Source organism: Pecten maximus, chromosome 15, assembly GCF_902652985.1.
Source record: "Pecten maximus chromosome 15, xPecMax1.1, whole genome shotgun sequence".
NCBI lineage: Eukaryota > Metazoa > Mollusca > Bivalvia > Pectinida > Pectinidae > Pecten > Pecten maximus.
This window is the reverse complement of record NC_047029.1, coordinates 27,298,989-27,322,895: the sequence shown is the minus strand read 5'-3', so window position 1 is coordinate 27,322,895 and position 23,907 is coordinate 27,298,989. Positions and strand designations below refer to the sequence as shown.

General features: G+C 35.5%; 1 protein-coding gene across 2 annotated transcripts; it reads right to left on the bottom strand.

Annotated features, from left to right (window-relative positions):
- Window positions 1-989: 989 nt before the first annotated feature.
- Window positions 990-23,665, bottom strand: LOC117343089 (general transcription and DNA repair factor IIH helicase subunit XPB-like). Of its 2 annotated transcripts, none has more exons than XM_033905380.1 (21): window positions 23,484-23,665; window positions 21,908-21,994; window positions 21,304-21,425; window positions 20,663-20,743; window positions 20,088-20,243; window positions 19,537-19,611; window positions 19,007-19,129; window positions 18,191-18,405; window positions 15,459-15,530; window positions 14,708-14,814; window positions 13,434-13,537; window positions 13,162-13,234; window positions 12,837-12,956; window positions 8,764-8,966; window positions 8,401-8,466; window positions 7,968-8,104; window positions 7,368-7,464; window positions 7,019-7,136; window positions 5,912-6,060; window positions 2,311-2,427; window positions 990-1,872 (listed from the first exon to the last, which is right to left on the bottom strand). In XM_033905380.1, the coding sequence occupies exons 1-21, from the start codon at window positions 23,509-23,511 to the stop codon at window positions 1,750-1,752; spliced, it is 2,373 nt and encodes a 790-aa protein (XP_033761271.1). In that variant the 5' UTR covers window positions 23,512-23,665; the 3' UTR covers window positions 990-1,749. The 2 variants fall into 2 exon arrangements, with proteins under 2 accessions (XP_033761271.1, XP_033761272.1); XM_033905381.1 differs by lacking the exons at window positions 12,837-12,956; window positions 13,162-13,234 and adding exons at window positions 9,292-9,411; window positions 9,617-9,689.
- Window positions 23,666-23,907: the final 242 nt, after the last annotated feature.

The window sequence follows — 23,907 nt, the reverse complement described above, 5'->3', positions numbered from 1 at the left end:
AAAACTAAATTTCCTTCAAATATCGCCACCTACACATTATAAGGAATTCAGTGATTTAAAAAAACTTTTTTGTATCAAAGATTTTTATTCATTTATCATACAAATCTTTTTCTGACACATTCAAACAATATCGACCATTACCATACTGAGGAGTATGTTATTCATCCTTATAACTTCCATATCATATATGGCATAGCACACATGCACAACGAACAAAATATCATCAATTTCACATACAATTTTTTAATGTGACTTAACGAGATTATTGCCAAATCTGTCCAACACTGAGTAGACAGGAAACATGAAATTTAAAAGTGGTAGCGGGATAAATTTGCCAAAATGTAATCTTATCATATCTATCCTGTAAAAAGCCCAGGGAACCAACTCAAATTTGGACTCAAAAAAGAGGATGCTTATTGCAGGACAATGAATTAATATTTTTATTGAACTACAAAGGACATGTGAGGTCTTACTCCCGGGCATGTGCATTTTTCCTGATAGATAAAGAGGTTGTTCCAGTTAAAGGATACAAAAAGTAGATCAACATGAATATGACATATAGGGAATTTTTGAAAAGTGATATATGGCACAATCTTATCCTTAAAATAAAATATCAAAATTTTATCAGAAAAATGATCTATTTAATCTTAACAGGTGACCTGTATTGGGCCTCATCCTACAGCTCCCCTGGGTTTCACCCATTTGACTTGGCTTAAACATATTTTACTCATTACTCTCAGAGATATCTCTTTGTCAAGGTAAGGTAACTGAACACAATACAGGGGCGATTCCCTTGATAGTGAATTGGTACTTCGTAGCAAATAACATGCGGGCAAGGTACTGGAGCAGGCTATCTACAGACTTCAGATTTAAAAAGCTATTATTTTGGCTTATGGGGGCAATCTACAGAATCCTTTCATGACCTACTTTCGCTTTCATGACCTAATTTCGCTTTCATGGCCTACTTGCACTTTTACTAACCTACTTACCCTTTTTTTTTTTAAATATCAAAATTTTATCAGAAAAATGATCTATTTAATCTTAACTTATATACATTGGTACAAAAACACTTACACATTTCTTCAAAGACTTTCTGTTTAAACACCTCTACAGCATACATAATCCAAGTTAGGTTTGTGATAACTGAATGACTGAAGTATATCAGCCATATTTTCCCCCAAATAATCCCCCTCACCTGCGCAACAGTTCAGAAAATCTAGGACTTCTTATTTGTGAACCATTTAAGCTTAGGGCTAATCCAGAATTAGCTATGTGGGGTGGGAGGTATGGACATCAGGGTTATTCCAGAATTATCTGTAGGAAGGGTGGGAGGTACCGACATTAGGGCTAGTCCAGAATCATTTGTAGGAGGGGTGGGAGGTACGGACATAAGGGCTGGTCCAAAATTATTTAAAGGAAGGGTAGGAGGTCGGACATTAGGGCTATTCCAGAATTATCTGTAGGAGGGGTGGGCGGACCTCGTATGGGTGGTGGGGTAAAGCCCAATTTTTCTAGCAATCTTTATACGAAAAATGATGGGGTCTCTGAATAAGATGCCTCCCACCCCTCCCATACAGATGGCTTATTTTTGGGTGGGGGCTAATTTACATACAAATATGGTAATATAATTTGATATGGTATCCTCCAACTCTGTGAAAAAAGCACTTCTTGAAAATCTAGTTCCACTGGAATCATTTCCACAATTGTCCTTAAAACAGAAACGTTTCAAGTATTCCGTATAGATTGGATCTATTTTGTCCGGAACTTTTTAAACAGCGGGTGAAGGTTCTGTCCCTTCCTGTTTCTGTATTCCATATACACAGCATCATCAGCACCGGACATAGAACTCATGCTGCCTGCCTTTCTCGCCATCTACAATATCAAAACAGAAGATATGGATATAGATTGATCAAATCAAGATTTTAAAACCAGTATCTTAGATACCATCTTTTAACATAATATTATGACAAATGGTAGTTTTGTCTAAGATTATGAAATGAGACTATAATAACTTGTCAAGCTAATAAGGAAAACAAAATGTCTGACCTCCATAACTTTGATGTTTCGCCTGATAAAATTGACGTCTTATGTCATGTTTTATTCTAAACATTGCTTAAGATCAATTAAGAATATCCAATCAAAATATTCAAAAGTGAGGATAAACATAATTTGACCTCTGTGACTTTAACCTTTAGCCCCATGTTGACCTGGCGAATGTCAGTGTAATTTCCTGTTGGATTTTGACCTATACCTATCTGATAAAATTAAATTGGACAATGGGAAGTAACTCTGGTAGATCAAAGACTGTACCTGAGGTCTAATCCCGTCCCCAGCTCCCTGCTCCTCCTCGGCATCCTGTTCTGTAGCTGCCAACACTTTCTGTAACAGCTGCATCTGTTCATCTTTGGTCCGATAAGCCAAGTTCTCCTGAAGGCAGAATTACAGGATAAGTACAAGTATATCTTCTAGGAACACAATCAGGGAGCTCGGCAATTTCTAGTCAAATCAATCGGGGAAATGTCCATAAAATAATTTCCACTGGGGGCACAAATAGGGTAGATGAACATGGGTTTGAAAGGGGGAACAAAGACTGAGCAAAAGAAATGTCTATCTCGATCAGGCAACGCAGAAGCATTCACATTACAGATGTCTTTAGGACTTCTGAATAGAAATGCATTCTTTGTTGAGCTATATGATCGTTATTGATCAGCTCCAAATGTTTGACAATTCACGTTTCTGTACCTCTATCCCTGAAGAGCTCTTTACATATCAGTGCAGGAGTGGGAATGTATATATAAGTCAATCCATGGAGTTAGAAAAAGTAGCCGTTGGAGAGAAATTCTTCTTATGACACACTGGGAGGAAATATGGTCTTCATAGGTAGGTTTTTGTTATAAACAAATTCCTCTCAGACACACTGGGAGAAAATATACATATGGTCTTCATAGGAAGGTTTTGTTTCAAACAAATTCCTCTCGGACACACTGGGAGAAAATATACATATGGTCTTCATAGGAAGGTTTTGTTTCAAACAAATTCCTCTTGGACACATCACTACTGCATACCCAAGCCCTTAAAACGGCCATTAAAAAACCCATTAAAATTTCCCATCATAAAACCATCAATCATGCTATTAATTTTGTACCTTTAATTGCTATTAATTGAAAAATTTTAATACAAGTTTGATAGTCTTTAAATGTGACAGTTTTCAATTTTAATGATCATCAAAGGGTTGAAACAAATCAATTAGTTCATGGTACTTAATACATTTTAATGGCTATTAACAAAACATTTATAATGATCATTAATTATTTTAATAATGGCTTTTAATTTAACATTAATGACTATTAAAGGTACAAAATTAATGGGTCTGAAAAATAAAAATAAAATTTAAATGCATTTTAAGGATTTTAATGGTTTGACAAAAACATTAATAGTCATTAACTCTTATCACTACTGTCAAATTGCCCATTACAAACCCATTAAAGTTTTCACTAAGTAATTGCCATTACAATGTAATAGGGCCATCAATAATTAGTTTTCAATGTAATGGGCATCAAACCTTATGGTGTAATGGGCATTAAACATTTTGGTGTAATGTAATGGCCATTAGGTTTGGAGCAAAACCATTTTTGTAATGCCCATTAACGGTGTCATTACTTTCTGAAGTGTACTCTGTAATGGCCATTACATTTCGTCAGAAAAGGTGTAATGGCCATTAAAGGTGTACAAAACTAAAAGACCATTACAAGAAAATACACTTTAATGGCCATAATTTTTACAAATATAATGACCATTACTTTTAAAGTACAAAAACTGTTTAAAGATCAACACAATGGTAATGGCCATTACGTTTTTACAAACAAAAGTGTAATGGCCATTATATATATACAGGTATACAAAATTAATGGACCTACATGTGACCATTACATTAGACGCATTCAGAAAATTTAGAAAATGCATTTTACCACTTAATTTCATCAAAGTTCATCATGAACTGTATCACTATGCATGTTTGACAATATCGTTGTACATGTAGTCCTTCCATTAAAAATTGCATTCAAAGTGATCCATCATTTGTTTCAAATTGATAACTGCTTCAAAAATGGATATTCACAGTACACAATCATGTGGACCCAAAATCCTTTTAATATTCTTCAGATACATGTAAGAGTGATTTATGTTCATTATTGCATTAATTCTCAATATACATATGATGTGTGTTTGTACAATTTGGTTGAATAGGCAATACAATTTAAGAAATGCCAAAGCTGTTTGAATATAATGTACACTATGTAAATTTAGGTCACATGCATGGTGATTGGTTTTAAGTTAATTCTTACCTATAAACAGGTTGACATACTTCTAGAGTTGAATATTTCATTTCCTGGTAGTCTTGTATTAATCATGAACCAGGTATTAAAGATAGATACTTCCCTTCATTTGTAAAATAACATGTTGTTCATATGTGTGAGAAAAGCCTCATGGCTGCCATGTATTGGAACTCTCCTGCTTGAAGTTATTGGGCGGGAAAAATTTGGCGGGAAATTTGAAGTTTTTTTATTGTGAAGGGGTTTAGTAAGCCTGTACAGTTTCCTTATTCTTCTTTAAGCCAACAACAAAATTGTAATATAGACATGGAATTCAACAATAACAATATAATGAAAAATAAGATTATACTGAAATAATACATTAATTTAAGGTCAACAATTCATGGTAGTATATTAAACATTGTCATATATATTACAATATGATGTGATGATATTTGTAATATTTGTAATGGCCATTACAAGAAAAAAAATGTTACTTATGAGGAATTGCACATCGGAATAACAAATGTAATGGCATTACATAAAGGTACCATTAAGTAATGGCTATTGCATTATGACCATAATTTGTTATGGTCATTAAATGGAAAATGTAATGGGCATTACATGAAGGTACCAATAAGTAATGGCCATTGCATTGTGATCATAATTTGTTATGGCCATTAAATGGAAAATATAATGGGCATTACATGAAGGTACCAATAAGTAATGGTCATTGCATTGTGATCATAATTTGTTATGGCCATTAAATGGAAAATATAATGGGCATTACATGAAGGTACTTGTCAATAAGTAATGGCCATTGCATTGTGATCATAATTTGTTATGGCCATTAAATGGAAAATGTAATGGGCATTACATGAAGTTACCAATAAATAATTGCCATTACATTGTGATCATAATTTGTTGTGGCCATTAAATGGAAAATGTTATGGGAGTACATAAAATCCACAGTTAGTAATGGCCATAACATTATGATGACTCCACTCTAATGGCCATTACAAACAGAATGAAGGCCATTAAGAAAAATACAAAACATGAAGTAATGGCCATTATTTTGTTAATGACCATTACAAAGAAAATATTAATAGGAAAGTAATTGAAATTTATAAAAATAATGCCCATTACATTACTTAACTCCAGGTTTGTCCCAAAAATGGAAACGAGAAATAATGGCCAATTTTAATGGAATCAGTGTTTTTAATGGTTTTGTAATGGGTTTGTAATAGATTTGTAATGACTTTGCTGGGCAGTAGTGACACTGGGAGAAAATATACATATGATCTTCATAGGCAGGTTTTTGTTTTAAACAAATTCCTCTCAAGACACACTGGGAGAAAATATACATATGGTTTTCATAGGCAGGTTATTGTTTTAAACAAATTCCTCTCAGACACATTAAGAGAAAATATACATATGACCGTAGACAGGTTTTCGATTTATACAAATTCCTCTTTAGACACACTAGGAGGAAATTTGAATAACAATGTGGATTTTTTTCTGAAACAAGCAGCACCAAAAGAGACAAATTAGACTGGACATTACAAAGCTAGAGATGATTTTAACAATTTTTTTTAACACACCTCCTCCAGACCAGCAAATCTTGTGATGACCTTGTAGCTGTAACCTTGGTTGACGAGGAACCTCTGACGCTTCAGTGAGTAATGTACCTCCATAGTATCCTGTGTGACCAGTGAGTAGAAGAAGGCATTGTATTCCTCGGCAACTGCACCTACAACCAACAAGAATCCCCAAAGACCTGATCAATCATCTGAATGAATCTCCTTACAGCTGCATTATGTATGCACCTCTGATTTCCTGAGGGTGGTCAGGTGTTGCAGTGGTAACACACACATGCCTTTGAACAAGTCAGACTGGGTTAGATTCCCCCGATCGATATGTGACCCTAAGAGGAGTTCTATTCAGTCTACTCTGGTGTCCTCCCATAATACGACCCTCACTCACTTCCATCTGGGCCAGCAAGAGTGATTATGACAAGTTGATATAACTTGTTTCACAATTTTTGTAAAATGAATAGTTTTTAGTTCTGATTAAGGCCTTTTTCACCATGATCCTAAAACATGTATGAAGCTACAATGAAAACTGTATATAATACAAGGATGGAAGTGTAAGGGTCATTTTTAAGCAACTTTTTAAATCTGTATTGGATAATTAGATCCCTAATTAGTACTCATCCCAGCAAAAAAAATATCATATCCCTTTTGTTCTCAGTGATTGCCTTTTGGCCCATCCTCCAGTCCCCTCTGGAGTCAGCAACTTGATTCTAATCCCCTCCCTGTAAGGCTAATTTGAGCTAAGCATGCTCAAAATTCAAAGTTTAACATGAGAAAGGTGAAAGAGACAGGAAATACACTTGGTGACCTGTATTGGGCCTCATCCTCATTTTACTCATTACTCTCCGAGATATCTCTTTGTCAAGGTAAGGTAACTGAACACAATACAGGGGGGATTCCCTTGATAGTGAATTGGTACTTCGTAGCAAATAACATGCGGGCAAGGTACTGGAGCAGGCTATCTACAGACTTCAGATTTAAAAAGCTATTATTTTGGCTTATGCGGGCAATCTACAGAATCCTTTCATGACCTAATTTCGCTTTCATGGCCTCCTTACTCTTTCATGACCTACTTACGTTTTCATGGCTTACTTGCACTTTTACGAATCTACTTACCCTTTTTTGCCCTGAGAATCCTGCCCAATCTCTGGGCCTCCTGTCTCCGACTCCCACCGTGGGCTGATATTTGAATAAGGACATTGGCCTCAGGCAAATCGAATGATGTGTCTGCAACCTGAAAATAAAGTATTTCAAATATCATTGTTTCTCTTTCATATCCTGCCCTCATTTCATCAAATTTGAGTTCTAAGTGTGGTTTTTGCTAACAAGTCAGAATTCTCTATTTTTTCTGTATGCTTATCCCTTTCAAAGGAAATAAATATTTTACTCCCTGATCTGAAACTTCTTTGCTGTAATACTGGTTGGGCTTTAGACTGTGTTACGATACAGACGTAAGTGTTTTTACCTTTGACACAAAGATGGTGTTGACTTTCGGATTGTGTTGAAAGTTCTGCAGGATCTGCATCCGTTCCCCCTGTGATGTAGGCCCATACAGGTACGGTCTGTACAGATACAACACCTTCATTTTAATACAGTGTTGATAACAATTAAACAATTCTTAATTGTGATTATGAATCACATATGTTTTCCAAAAAGTGAAATGAGCCAGAAATATAAACTATGAGTATTATGTATACATCTTTTCACACCTAGTATTGGAGCAAGATTTCTTCAATAAAAACACTTTTCTTCCAATACTCCAAGTACACTCAACTACTGAAGGGTTGTCAGATTGTCTTTATTGTCAACATGAATTCAGTCCGTGTGGTCTGTGTTTATTGGAAGATATGCTTTAAAAGTTTAAAAGTTATTCCTGAAAGAAGATTGTATTTAAACAATGATAACACCAAGAACCTGTTTTAATCAATGTCTTCCACTTTTTCATGGAGAGAAATTAAACAATCACTTGTTGATCAATGACAGGAATCCTCAACACAGTTTTCAATCTGTGTATGGTGAAGATAATATATTTCCAAATAAAACAGGGACGTATTCAACCACTTACTTGTTTAGTCTTATGGCATAGTTTTTCAGTGCAAACACGTTGTCGGAGAACACAATGATTTTATCATTACGGCGTTCATGGTAGCGAATAAGAAACTGACAGGACCGGAACTTGTTAGGATTCATAATCGCAAGCAACTGTAATTAGAGTCAGTAAACATATAAACTGATTTATAACATCAGATTTACTTTTCAATATATTTTGAGAAAATTTCCTGTAAAGAACCACAAAAACCTTCCTAAATTCATCCCTACTCTGATGACAAAACCAAAGTCTCACTATCATTTTGATACCCTTTCTTGAGCACAAAATTTCGGACTAAACTGTAGATTTTTTAAAATGAAATACATTTGTATATTGTCTTCACTTATAAAATTTATTTTTTCTTGCCTCAACAAGTAGTTGAATCTGTCAATTAATGGGCATTACTTACCATTTTCTTCATTGATTTTGTGTTTAAGTATTCTCTGTAAAACTCGGGGGTCATAGGGCACCAAACCTTCAATTAATCAAAAGTAAATTAAGCTGAATCATTATTCACTGTCATTAATAGGTTATATAAGCTAAATCTGGTTGGTAGTTTGTTTTGAAATGCTCCGAACAAGACAATTTGATGAATTAAACTAATTTACCAGAAGTGAAATTATATGCCAAGAATACACAGATGATAAATTTGTTGTTAGGTGAACTCATACCTAAGGCATGAAGTTCCAGTGAGAAGTAGGAGATAGACAAGGATGGCAACAACTCTGGACTATAGTCCTTCCCTCCCCCCCTGTTCCCATGGAAACCATACCTCTGCACACTGCACCCTGGCAATGAAGCCTTTGTTTTGTAGCTCCATCCAATTTGCCTCGTAAAGTTTTGGTCCTATCAGGAAGTTAAGGTCGGCAATCTTGTCGTCTTCTCGGACCAGTGTAGCGGTTAGTCCAAGTTTACAGTGGGCATTTACAATTGTCAACACCCTTCTGAACATCTTAGCAGGTATAGTTTGTACTTCTGTAAAACACAAAATTCCAACTTTGATGCAGTTTTATTGATTCTTCAGTGTATACTGAATTTATTACCTAATATAATTTGTGACTTGTGTGCCTTCTGTACAGTCCATTGAAAAACATGTAAAAATAATTTCGACTAATTCAAATATATATATATTTTATTCATGTACTCCCAATTAAGGCTCCACTATGAAGTTTAGCATCTAACCCCCTAAGTCCCCACTTCTGAATCTTGATTTATTACAAAACTTCCATATAGTCTAAGACAACAAGTCCCTATTCCTATGAGTTTAGGGGAGAAATATTTTGCTCTAAAGTTACCATACCATCTAGGACCATGAGTCCCCATTCTTGACTCTGCATCCACTCCATCACTTTCTCAGCCTCCCAGGATCGCTTCTGGCTATGTGCTAACATAGAGTAGGTACTGATGCAGATGGAACAGCCTGGCAACCACAAAATATATACAAAGTCATAGTTAACATTAAAATAGTTCAAATGTATTACTTATATACTTCCATCCTTTATCAAGAGATGACCACTTCTAGTGAATGGATTGACTGAACTGTACGCTTATTTTATTAAATTGTGTAGTATGATTATGTTTTAACTTCAAACCAATAGGTTTGTCCTCAATATGTGGTAACTTACCGATAGGTTTGTCTTTAGCATCTGAGGTGAATCTACAGATTATACTGTCATCTGCTGATGACCACATTTTAAACTGAAAGAAAATTAAGCAATATCATACCAGTGTATCACTTGATTTAAGACAATACAACTTTTAGTGCATTTTTTTTTCGTGTTTCAAATTTTCTTTGGATAAAAATGAAGAGTTGTTTCCCTTGACAGGTGTATTTCCTTTCATGTAAATCCCACAGGTGCTTGCATAGAAAATGAGAATTAAAAAAAAAAAGATATCAGTGGTATGTGTACTGTGTAATACAGAAGGCCGGAAACTCCGCCACGAGCGAAACGGCACCCCATCTCACTTCAATCGACTAAAAAACACATTTATTCAAACTGACACGGTGCACACTATATGCCACCGTAATCAGGAAACATTCATCTTTAAACTACCGTGTCACTCAATACGAATTGTTACATCCAAAACACAATAATCCGTGAAAACATCGCCGAATTCCTCACTCAGAACGCCATTTTTCAAACGGCTCCCTCAGCCTGTCCAGATTCTTCATTTACATACGGGGTTGAAAGGTCATGCGATTATATAATCGACTGTCACCAGGTGCACTTTTTGGGGTCATCTCGGCATACTTTATTTTACAGGTGCATGCACAGGACGTCTTTTGCGATATCACGGACTGATAAGATTAAATGTTTTAATGCCATGCAGTGATGGGATCGTCCTTTCCTTTTCTTCAACTGCATCATTTCAGTAGTTGTTGAACTTCGTTTTCAATCAAAAATATTTCATATAACGGTGCTCAATAACTTGTTCAAGACAGGGCCGTGACATTATACGTATACCATGAACAAGCAGTATCAGTTGAAATTTTTCGAAGTTAAAATTTGGATGGGGTAATAGCTGATAGTTGTTTGATATTTTGATTTTTTTTATTGTACTTGCCATCTATTTAGGGCTATGCCTATCTTCAATTTTAAAAAAATGGACCCCTACATGACTAGTTAAAAATATATAGACCACACACAATACCGGTAAGAATAAGAGGTTGTTCTGGGTATTCTGGCGTTAGCCCTAAAATACTATAAAAGTCTGGTGTTGACACAAAATAACCACTACTGCCCCTCAAGTATTCTCTTTTCTTTCTCATTTCAATTCAGTTTCATAATTCTGTAAGCACTTCAGCCAGCTTGATTATTATTAGAGTAGCGTTTGATGCTTACACACTCCATTAATCAGGTAATTCATCAATAACTTAAATTTTATATATGCGAGCGATGTAAAGTGGAATAAATGGATAATGAGTATTACAAAGAACACATTTTACAATGCGTTAAACTCTTTGACATTGTCACTGGCGGATTTTAAAGCCCCCCCCCCCTAAAATTGTCAAAGTAAGGGTATCTTAAAAAACGAATTCCCGTATCAATCAGCGAAATAATAATATAAAATCGTTAAAAAACATCTCAAATATACTTGTTTTTATAAAACACACCAGGTATGATTCTATCGTAAAATACACTAGAATGCAGGATTTTGCATTTACCTGCTATTTTTTTTCAGGGGGAGTACCCGCGGACACCCCCCCCCCCCCCCACACCCCCCTTTACTTTCGCACGCCCCCTTATTGAAAATCCTGTGTCCGCCCCTGATTGTAGACACTAAGGGGCAAACTGATATCGAGTGTATTAAAATCGAAATCAAGTAAGAAAGTAATTCTGTTTCGAAAATTTGAATAAAAAGGGGTTTAAAACAAAATGACTGATGGAACTCCTCCTCAATATTTCGATAATCATACAGTGATAGATCTATAGGCAAGTCCCGAGTCTTGATTGAACTCATAAAATTTGGATTGAACTCGAAGAACTTCTGGCAAACATTAAATCTAACATTGTGGAAAATGAAAATAAATTGATGATGGATCATCGATCACAACGTACAAATCGTTTGGCAGGTCTGAAGTATGATTTTCGTATTTGACGACGACATGATATTTGTAAAATGTGCAGAAATAAATGAACAGGTCTGAAGTAAGTAGTGTTGGTACACATGTATACGTTCCGGTAACCTGATGACACTCTTGTTCGTGATTCACTTTTCTTTTTGTTCGTCCAGATTTCAGTAAACTGACAAAATTAAATCTATAAATAAGCATTTTGTTCTACCTTTGTGACAAAAGTATGCGAATCCATTTCCCATTTATCTTTTTTTTTTTTTTTTTTTTTTAATTTTCAAGTATAAAATGTCTAGGCCTACTACGTGAATGTGATTGCAGAATAGGCATTCTTGACTTCGTTTCTCCTGTGTACTGTCATTTACGGTGCATGGTACTCTCACGTTCAAAATGATAAATAATTTATGATTATAAATCATCATTCTTTGACAAAACTCTTCAAATAATCGTAAATTAGACAAAACTCTTCAGCGATCCGAAGCGTTTTCCAGACAAAATCCATGCGGAGATGACCCCAAAAGTGCACCTGGCGGCAGCCGATTATACAATAACATGACCTTTCAACTTCGTATGTAAATGAAGAATCTGGACAGGTTGAGGGAGCCGTTTGAAAAATGGCGTTCAGAGCGAGGAATTCGGCGATGTTTCCACGGATTTTTGTGTTTTGGATGTAACAATCCGTATTGAGTGACACGGTAGGTTAAAGATGAATGTTTCCTGATGACGGTAGTATATAGTATGCACCGTGTCAGTTTGAATAAATGTGTTTTTTAGTCGATTGAAGTGAGATGGGGTGCCGTTTCGCTCGTGGCGGAGTTTCCGGCCTTGAGCTTAACAGATTACACATACCATCGTCAAATAAAAAAAATTTGAAAATCACATTTTCTATGCAAGCGCCTGTGGTAAAACACCCTTCTGAACATCTTAGCAGGTATAGTTTGTACTTCTGTAAAACACAAAATTCCAACTTTGATGCAGTTTTATTGATTCTTCAGTGTATACTGAATTTATTACCTAATATAATTTGTGACTTGTGTGCCTTCTGTACAGTCCATTGAAAAACATGTAAAAATAATTTCGACTAATTCAAATATATATATATTTTATTCATGTACTCCCAATTAAGGCTCCACTATGAAGTTTAGCATCTAACCCCCTAAGTCCCCACTTCTGAATCTTGATTTATTACAAAACTTCCATATAGTCTAAGACAACAAGTCCCTATTCCTATGAGTTTTGGGGAGAAATAGTTTGCTCTAAAGTTACCATACCATCTAGGACCATGAGTCCCCATTCTTGACTCTGCATCCACTCCATCACTTTCTCAGCCTCCCAGGATCGCTTCTGGCTATGTGCTAACATAGAGTAGGTACTGATGCAGATGGAACAGCCTGGCAACCACAAAATATATACAAAGTCATAGTTAACATTAAAATAGTTCAAATGTATTACTTATATACTTCCATCCTTTATCAAGAGATGACCACTTCTAGTGAATGGATTGACTGAACTGTACACTTATTTTATTAAATTGTGTAGTATGATTATGTTTTAACTTCAAACCAATAGGTTTGTCCTCAATATGTGGTAACTTACCGATAGGTTTGTCTTTAGCATCTGAGGTGAACCTACAGATTATACTGTCATCTGCTGATGACCACATTTTAAACTGAAAGAAAATTAAGCAATATCATACCAGTGTATCACTTGATTTAAGACAATACAACTTTTAGTGCATTTTTTTTTCGTGTTTCAAATTTTTTTTGGATAAAAATGAAGAGTTGTTTCCCTTGACAGGTGCATTTCCTTTCACGTAAATCCGACTCCACATCAAATTTCCTGGTAAATAGTATAAACAAGATACTCACCTGTGAGCGCCACTGTTCTACAGCTACACCTGATGTGGCCAGACACAGGCATCTCTTTCTAATCGTACACGCAGCTGTCACACCCACAAGGGTCTTACCCGCACCTACAGAGTATAAAAATGACAGAATTACACTCATTTTATTATTAGATTATGGCAAGTTCTGCCAGTAAAAAAAGACTCTCAGAAATTGTTCATTTATTTGGTAAACAACCCAATTCCACTTTTCAGCAATTACAAGACAAAGTTCCCTCTTCTAGCATTTACAGACAAAGTTCCCGCTTTCAGCCTTTACAGGACAAAGTTTCCTTTTTCCACTTTTACAGATGTATCGTTCAGTGATGAGAGCTTTATCAGATGAATTGGTCAGTGATGAGAGTTTTATCAGATGAATTGGTCAGTGATGAAAGCTTTATCAGATGAATCAGTCAGTGATGAGAGTTTTATCAGATGAATTGGTCAGTGATGAGTGTTTTATCAGATGAATTGGTCAGTGATGAGAGTTTTATCAGATGAATTGGTCAGTGATGAGAGTTTTATCGGATGAATTGGTCAGTGATGAGAGTTTTATCAGATGAATTGGTAAGTGATGAGAGTTTTATCAGATGAATCAGTCAGTGATGAGAGTTTTATCGGATGAATTGGTCAGTGATGAGAGTTTTATCAGATGAATCAGTCAGTGATGAGAGTTTTATCAGATGAATTGGTCAGTGATGAGAATTTTATCTAATGAATCGGTCAGTGATGAGAGTTTTATCGGATGAATTGGTCAGTGATGAGAGTTTTATCAAATGAATTGGTCAGTGATGAGAGTTTCATCAGATGAATTGGTCAGTGATGAGAGTTCTATCAAATGAATTGGTCAGTGATGAGAGTTTTATCAGATGAATTGGTCAGTGATGAGAGTTCTATCAGAAGAATTGGTCAGTGATGAGAGTTTTATCAGATGAATTGGTCAGTGATGAGAGTTTTATCAGATGAATTGGTCAGCGATGAGAGTTTAACCAGATGAATTGGTCAGTGATGAGAGTTTAACCAGATGAATTGGTCAGTGATGAGAATTTTATCGGATGAATTGGTCAGTGATGAAAGCTTTATCAGATGAATTGGTCAGTGATGAGAGTTTTATCAGATGAATTGGTCAGTGATGAGAGTTTAACAAGATGAATTGGTCAGTGATGAGAGCTTTATCAGATGAATCAGTCAGTGATGAGAGTTTTATCTAATGAATTGGTCAGTGATGAGAGTTTTATCGGATTTAAGAGTTGTTCTTACCACACGGAAGGACAATAACTCCAGAGCGAGCTCGGCCGTTTCCAAACATCTTCCTGAGACTTTTCTCTTGATAGGGCCGTAACACTGTGGATGGTTTAAGGTCCATGCTGAAATCACAAATAAGATCATATGAAATCTGCAATAATTACATAATATTTCTGTATTAAACTGGATGTGAAATTATATGCCAAGAATATAATTTTTTTTTTTAAATGTAGGTCACAGGTCAAAATGTAAATCAGCATGGCTGACACTGTCATCTACAGAAGATGAACTCATGCACCAAGTATGGAAATCCAGTATCATGTTGTGTAGGAGATAGAGTCTGGACATTATATAAAGTGAAGGATGGAAGGACGGACACAGTGCAAAGCAAAACTGTAATGTCCCCCTCGCCAAGCAAAATGTACTTCATCGTGGCTAGAAAATTTGATCATTTTAAATCACATACACTTGTGGACATTACATCAGTACATTTATAATATACAATTATTACCTTTTGATAAAGTCAATCAATAGAGGATATCTAACAATGTCTTCAGTAATACCAAATATATTTCACGAGTTGGGTTAATATTTTGATTTTTTTCAAGAGTGCAAAGCACGAGTGAAATATATCAAAATATTAAGCCTCACAAGTGATAAACAGCATTACTGTATTTTTGAAGTTATAAAAAAACATTAGTAGCATATCTATGACCAGATCTAATATTCAAGAGTTTCAGAACTATATTACTGAACTACCACTTACTTGATATCAGCATTGTGTGTGTCATTCTTGAAGTCATACTCTGCCAGAAGGGGATACTCCAGCTCTATACACCTGTTAAAATTAAATAGCAGATATAATCAGTTTCCCTGTCTAGGTTAAATGGTGGTCATGTTCTGTATTAACAATATTAATAACAGTAGTCTGGTATATTCTGAACAAATTTAAAAATAATGATGAGTTCTGCAGTGAGCTGTATGGCCTCAATACTGCCTGTCTTCAGGGTTTACTTAAAACAATTCAATCCATGCACATAATAAGCCCTTGATTTCTTTTTTAGGAGATAATTGATTACAATACCAAATATGGTAACGCTGCTACAACTGTGACACTAAATATGCTAGCGTTGCTACATCTGTGACACTAAATATGCTAGCGTTGCTACATCTGTGACACTAAATATGCTAACGTTGCTACATCTGTGACACTAAATATGCTAGCGTTGCTACATCTGTGACACTAAATATGCTAACGTTGCTACATCTGTGACACTAAATATGCTAGCGTTGCTACATCTGTGACACTAAATATGCTAGCGTTGCTACATCTGTGACACTAAATATGCTAGCGTTGCTACATCTGTGACACTAAATATGCTAACGTTGCTACATCTGTGACACTAAATATGCTAGCGTTGCTACATCTGTGACACTAAATATGCTAACGTTGCTACATCTGTGACACTAAATATGCTAGCGTTGCTACATCTGTGACACTAAATATGCTAGCGTTGCTACATCTGTGACACTAAATATGCTAGCGTTGCTACATCTGTGACACTAAATATGCTAACGTTGCTACATCTGTGACACTACATATGCTTGTGTTGCTACATCTGTGACACTAAATATGCTAGTGTTGCTACATCTGTGACACTAAATATGCTAATGTTGCTACATCTGTGACACTAAATATGCTAGCGTTGCTACATCTGTGACACTAAATATGCTAGCGTTGCTACATCTGTGACACTAAATATGCTAGCGTTGCTACATCTGTGACACTAAATATGCTAGCATTGCTACATCTGTGACACTAAATATGCTAGCGTTGCTACGTCTGTGACACTAAATATGCTAGCGTTGCTACATCTGTGACACTAAATATGCTAGCGTTGCTACGTCTGTGACACTAAATATGCTAGCGTTGCTACATCTGTGACACTAAATATGCTAGCGTTGCTACAACTGTGACACTAAATATGCTAGCGTTGCTACATCTGTGACACTAAATATGCCAATGTTGCTACATCTGTGACACTAAATATGCTAGCGTTGCTACATCTGTGACACTAAATATGCTAACGTTGCTACATCTGTGACACTAAATATGCTAGCGTTGCTACATCTGTGACACTAAATATGCCAATGTTGCTACATCTGTGACACTAAATATGCTAGCGTTGCTACATCTGTGACACTAAATATGCTAACGTTGCTACAACTGTGACACTAAATTTGCTAGCGTTGCTACAACTGTGACACTAAATATGCTAACGTTGCTACAACTGTGACACTAAATATGCTAACGTTGCTACAACTGTGACACTAAATTTGCTAGCGTTGCTACATCTGTGACACTAAATATGCTAACGTTGCTACAACTGTGACACTAAATATGCTAGCGTTGCTACATCTGTGACACTAAATATGCTAGCGTTGCTACGTCTGTGACACTAAATATGCTAGCGTTGCTACATCTGTGACACTAAATATGCTAGCGTTGCTACATCTGTGACACTAAATATGCTAGCGTTGCTACAACTGTGACACTAAATATGCTAACGTTGCTACATCTGTGACACTAAATATGCTAGCATTGCTACATCTGTGACACTAAATATGCTAACGTTGCTACATCTGTGACACTAAATATGCTAATGTTGCTACATCTGTGACACTAAATATGCTAGCGTTGCTACATCTGTGACACTAAATATGCTAACGTTGCTACATCTGTGACACTAAATATGCTAATGTTGCTACATCTGTGACACTAAATATGCTAGCATTGCTACAACTGTGACACTAAATATGCTAGCATTGCTACAACTGTGACACTAAATATGCTAACGTTGCTACATCTGTGACACTAAATATGCTAGCGTTGCTACATCTGTGACACTAAATATGCTAGCATTGCTACAACTGTGACACTAAATATGCTAACGTTGCTACAACTGTGACACTAAATATGCTAGCGTTGCTACATCTGTGACACTAAATATGCTAGCGTTGCTACATCTGTGACACTAAATATGCTAACGTTGCTACATCTATTTTAAAGAGTAAAAATGATCTATATTTATCTATTCATAAAACAAGAATACACTGTTGTACATTTTTACACAATACAAAAACTTACATTACACTATTACCTACCACCCTCCAAAAATTACATTACACTATTACCTACCACCCTCCAAAAATTACATTACACTATTACTATACCCTTCAAAAGTTTGAGCTTCTCTTTTGATTTTACAATTTAAATTGAATAAACAGGTACATGTAGTTACATCCTGAGGTACTCTATTTGGTACGGAATGTTTGGTCTAACAAGCAATGATCATAGAACATGAGGTGTGGATTAGTTATATTTTCATATCATAAAATCTATTTTTAGGCATTTTTTTTTATATGTATACGCTGTCAGTAAATACATATGACCTTTTCCATAGTAAGGGCTAGACTACACCTGTGAAATACGAATACCTCTTTTGTATTTCTTCAATATTTTCCTGTTTAACCTCAAATGATACTGTTTTCATGTCTTCAAAGTCATCATCTTCATCCTTGTCAATCTTGTCATAGTAATCGAAGATGTCATTAGGTACAGCAGGCTGTTCGGTTTCCTCTCCTCCCTCCCCTGATGGACCTGGTGTGGGATCTGCTGATGAAACTGCAGCTCCATTTAAAGGTTTGTTCAACTGAAAAAAAACATAATGTTATCATGGGCTCACAAAGACACACCAAAACAACAACATCAATTAATACATAAATCTGTTCAGGAGTTCAGGAAAATATCTTGTACACAACCTTTTTTTATTTTGAAAGTGTTGAAGTGTGACTTTTGACCTTTAGCCTTGACTGATGGTGGCATCTTATGGTGTAAATATTTACATCTCTCCAGGGGTTCATTTGGTTTTGTTTGGTTTATTTTATTTATTGTCGTATTAACAGCCAGGGTCATTTGAAGATGTGCCAGGTTTTGGAAGTGGAGGAAATCCGGAGTACCTGGAGAAAAACCACCAACCTATGGTCAGTACTAGGCAACTGCCCAAAGTCGGGTTTGAACCTGCGACCCAGAGTTGGAGGGCTAGTGAAAGTGTGGGGACAACTTAACCACTCGGCCACTATGGCCCTTACAGGGGTTCAATACCTATCTTATATATTGTACAAACTTTGCTCGAATACATGCACACATGCAGCTACAAATATTCTTATGATCTTTGAGTGTGGACACAAACATATCCATGGTATGACAATTTGTCGAAGAAGGAATTCAGGAGATATATGTTAATGTTTTACCTGAAGTGCTGACTTGGAGGATACCTGGCCCTCGACCAGGTCACCCGAAGGTTCCTGTTGATTTTCATCTCTTAAACGACACTCCTGGATGACAGGGTCCTTCAGGAGCTTCTGTATAACATCCTGTCACCAATACAATGGTATAAAGGTCAACAAAGAATTAAGAAGTTATAAACAGGTTTTTTTTGTTGTATTTTTGTAAAATATAGTCAGCAGTAACTAATTACATGGGATGTCACTGATTGGACAGACATTAAATCTGGCAGTCAATGGCTATCACACATATTACACAAGTGATTCTGAAATATATATGTGATCTCAAAAATTGATTCTAATAAGATTTCTAGCAAACAATGATTCAGTGAGTTTCATGAAACAAAGGAAAGATTTGAGATCATATAATAATATTTTAGAATTAAATAATGTATAAAATGTGGTACAAATATAAAAAGGAAAGCTCAGCCAGCTTTGCATCTGTTCATAAATGAAATACTTTTGACCGAAATTTTCCCAAACAAAGATTTACTTACCGGATGTTGACTTTCCACATAGTAGCGGTTGTGTTTCAGCACAAGCTTCACTTTACCATAACTCAGGGTACACAACTGGAATAAACAAATCATTTCGATACAAGTCGTCAGACATCATTCCTTTCTTAGCCAGGTTTAACATATTTTGAGCTTGTAAATGTAACAGGTGGCTACCTCACAGAACAATATTTAGCAGATGCAACACAAGCAGAAGGATTTATACTCATCTAAAAACAAAGACTAATTTTGTTTTTGTGACATCATCAAATTCATAATGCCACATACATATATATGGGATATTAAAATTTACACAAGTACATTTAGGGGATAATCGTACTGTGTTTTGGAATTTGTGACGAATTACTTTTACTGAGATTAAACTGTCACAAATTGTGTTTTACTGGTGACACACAGCTTTATATTTGAAAAAAAAGTCATTAATGGACATTCCAATACGTGTTGTGTGTATAAACATCTTTATGGCTAAAAGTAAAGTTACCAAGTCGTAAAAAATGTTTTCCTTGTTCAACATGCCTTTTCCACACACTGACCTTTATGAATTCCTCTATACCAGAGGGGAGAGTTGTTTTGCTAAGGCGCCGGAGATATTCGATGATATCCTTTGTCTCTAATCCGACAGATACTGCGGCATACAGAGAGTATGGCGTGAGCTTATATTCGTGGATATTTAGAGGTCGGCAAACAGGCTGTGAGGGAAAATGAGAAAAACATTTTTGAAATACATATACATGTACATGTGTATATAAAAAAAGTTTTATATTGATTATTAAATACTTAGGTGCCATGGATATTTTAGATATAACTTTCCTTTACTTCTCTAAGTGAAAATATATGCATACCTGTCAAGAGGCCACAACTAGGAAATTTTGGTCATTTCAATTATTATTGTTTGTTGCTTTAACCTATAACCTTGTAAGCAACTCAGTCATACGGATAAGCGAAAATAACAGATTTCATTTTCAAAAGTCTCTTATCAGCATCCCAAACTTGCACTGGATACTTTACTGAAACTATCCTGATGGAAGCTCTAGTCCAAATCTGGAGTCTTGGCAGGTTAAGTATATAATTACTGTGGACTTTTTTAAAGAATAATTCAATATCTTACCTCAGATATGGCAATCAGGAAGTCATGTGCATGTTTATACACAGGAGAGAAAGACTCCAGAAAAATGTGTCCATTTGGGCCCTGAAAATAGGAACCTATCTTAATTATTTTGAAAAAAAAAAAAATACAAAAAAACGAAATACGTGATTTTCAAGAGCATTTTTTTCACGGCTGCTTTTTGATAGGAATCTTACTTGACATTTTTTTAAGCAGGCATTGCTGTCAAATATGCCTAAGTAATTTTGCAGTTAGGATTGTGTCTCACAATGCAATGTGGGAAAGTACAGATGTAGGGACATGGTGTGGCAAGGGTCAATTTACATCCCTGATGTAGTTTACAAAATGATAAAGATCGAAAATATATTATATCAATTAAATAAATACAAGGTTCAATTATTTACATTTACCATCTACACAATTTAACACCAAATCCATTTACCATCTACACAATTTAACAACAAATCCATTTAATACAATATTCTTGAACCAGATTTTATGTCAGTCAAAGTACATTTAATAGAAAAAGTAACTATTCAGAAGAAAATACATCACTTAAAATATATTGAAGTACCTAATAGTATATGTTTAAAATATGACAGATACCTGAACAATTGTACTAAAATTCTGTTTTAAATGCTTACCACCCAAAGAGGTCTTGATCCATGATCCAACTTGAGGTCAAGCATTGGGCGGTAGTCTTTTGCCCCAAATTCATCCTCTTTGGTTTCTTCTGTAATGTTTTGTGTGGCTGCCTTAGGGATCCCTTAAAACAGCAACATAATCACATACACATCTCATTCGGTTAACTACCTGGGTATTCAAACAGGAAATAGTTTATAAAGTTAAATCAAATGCTATCATCAGATCCCGAGGGTTTACCACTGGTAAAGGTGAACTAGGAACTTGGATTAAGCTGGGAATTACCATTCTAACAATTTCCTGGTTAAAGGCCAAAAGTGAATCCATCCATAGCTGTAATTCAGGTCAGTTTTATTTTTCTATTTAACTCTTTTTATATAAAAGTAAACTATTTTTCCCACCTACACAATGTGCTGAACAAAGTACAAAGTCATCTATACAACAAGGCCTTAGGGAATATTCTTTTTCTACATAGGAAAGAAGACTTTCCAATATTACAAGAATGATACAAGTATAACTTAAAGTACAGCTTATTGTTATCGTCCTAAGAAATTCGGATGTTTCAGATAGTCAATTCCTGTTGGAATGTATTATCAAAACTTCAACCTTTGTCAGCATCCTTGACATCCTCTTCTTCTTCTTCAACATATTCTGCCTGCTCAAGCCTTGCTCTTTTACTGGCTCTTCGTTCCTCTAAAAAAAATGAAAATAAAAAATTCACAAATTGCACAATATATTAGAAAACAAAAGACCTTGGGACATGCTTCAGAGCAAATATAGTTTGAGTATGATCAATCAATCAGGAAGGTATGGTAAACACCAAAATTATTAAGAGATGCAGTATTTATCAAGAGTTCTTTCTTCCTTACACTTTGTGAAGCCAATCCATAAGTACCAGAATCTGATCTGTGTAATATCACATGTTTTAGCATTGTTCTCTAAATTTACCTTTATTGTGACTATTTCAATGCTAGAGCTATACCACTATGGCCCATGTTCATTCCCTATGTACATTTTTGCTTCTCATTTCAGGGTTTTACTATAGTATATATCTGTCAGGTCATTAACCTATTTCTCCCTATGGCACACATGCCTCACTTCATATAAAATGTGTGTTCAAGGTATTATTAGAAGAATTCTGATTGTCTGAGCATGACATCAATGGCTGTTTACATTTGCATTTGTAAATGTATATATGCAATAGTCAGATTTGATAGGCTTGCTATGTGCTATCTAATATCTGGCCAAATGATTACCATAATCTTGTACAGATTATAAATTAGTTACTATTAAGTAGCGGGAAAACACATGACACTTTTGAATACTTTCCAAAAGTGTCAAATGCTTTTCCACTACAACAGTAGCTAATATTACAATTACAATTGAACTAAAAGCAGAGGATTTTTTTTTTAATTTCTTACAGTCAGAATAAAATCTTTGTATAATATAGTTATGCTTGCTATATATTGCTGAAGTAAACCATATGCATTTTAACATTGACGTCTTACAAAAGATTTGGTTCTGAACTATCAATATAAACCTGTCTGTCAGCTACAAACTGTAACATCCCAGGCAACTGTTAAATAATCTTTTCTCTGTCAATGGACTTATCTGGAGCATATATATATGTACAAGTTCAAGGAATAGTAGTGTGCCGTCAGCCGAGATCAAACCCACGACCCTCGGCTCACTGGTCAGCCGCTCTACCTACTGAGCTAAAGGGAAATTCCCCCTTGCCCGAAGCTAGTAGATGACCATACAACTATGTACAGTATTTACAATTAAAACCCGGCCTGCTACACTAATCATTCCTTCAAACGTATTCACCCCCGAACACACCAACCCAGGTTCTATCTCCAAGGAAACCTCTTGCTTTCACTTGGAGTAGTCTGTGGCACCAATGGCCCAAAGCTAGAAGGCGACCATACAACTATGTACAGTGTTTACAATTAAAACCCGGCCTGCTACATATATACGAATGCAACAGACCATCAACTACAAAGTGTATTTCACATCACAACTTCCCGACCAATGTCAAATTATTTTTTCTCTGTGTGTTGAGTTATCAGCGGCATTTATAACAAACAGTCCTTAGGAAAAGTAAATTGTGATAATTTCCTGTACCGTTCACTGAATTTTTTTTTATAAAATTGGATATATTCAATATCGGTAGGAATAGCACCTTTATCCCTTTTGTCTTTCTTCCCCATTTCAAGTTGCAGTATGTAATGTTGTTTTTTATGTCTTATGATACATGGAAAAGAACCATGTTTCGCTATCAAAAGTTCCCTCGTGCATTCCGTAACTGCCGTTATTTCACAGTCTTATCTGCAACATCTCCCTACAAATTTCGTCGAATCTCCCTCAAGCAGACGCTTACTCAGTATGTTGCATACTCAGACTACAAGAGTCTTTTTGAACAAGACTAATAAATTGATATTTTACGACATCATCTGTATAATTGTAAAAACATATTTTGAAACTCTCTAATGGATCTGATGTAGAGAATAATTGATAATGACACAAATGGATGTAATTTTTAATCCCATATCAGAATAGTACAATTTATCTCATATAAACCAGTTGTTATGACGGAAGCACGTGTA

What these genes read in the sequence shown, in the direction of transcription:
- LOC117343089 (XM_033905380.1), bottom strand. Translation starts at nt 23,511, where the DNA reads ATGGGGAAGAAAGACAAAAGGGATAAAG. An exon ending in ATGTGGAAAGTCAACATCCG is followed by an intron (nt 19,130 to 19,536) that starts GTAAGTAAATCT and finishes TATTGGTGACAG; the next exon opens with GATGTTATACAGAAGCTCCT. An exon ending in AGTTATTGTCCTTCCGTGTG is followed by an intron (nt 13,538 to 14,707) that starts GTAAGAACAACT and finishes TATACTCTGTAG; the next exon opens with GTGCGGGTAAGACCCTTGTG.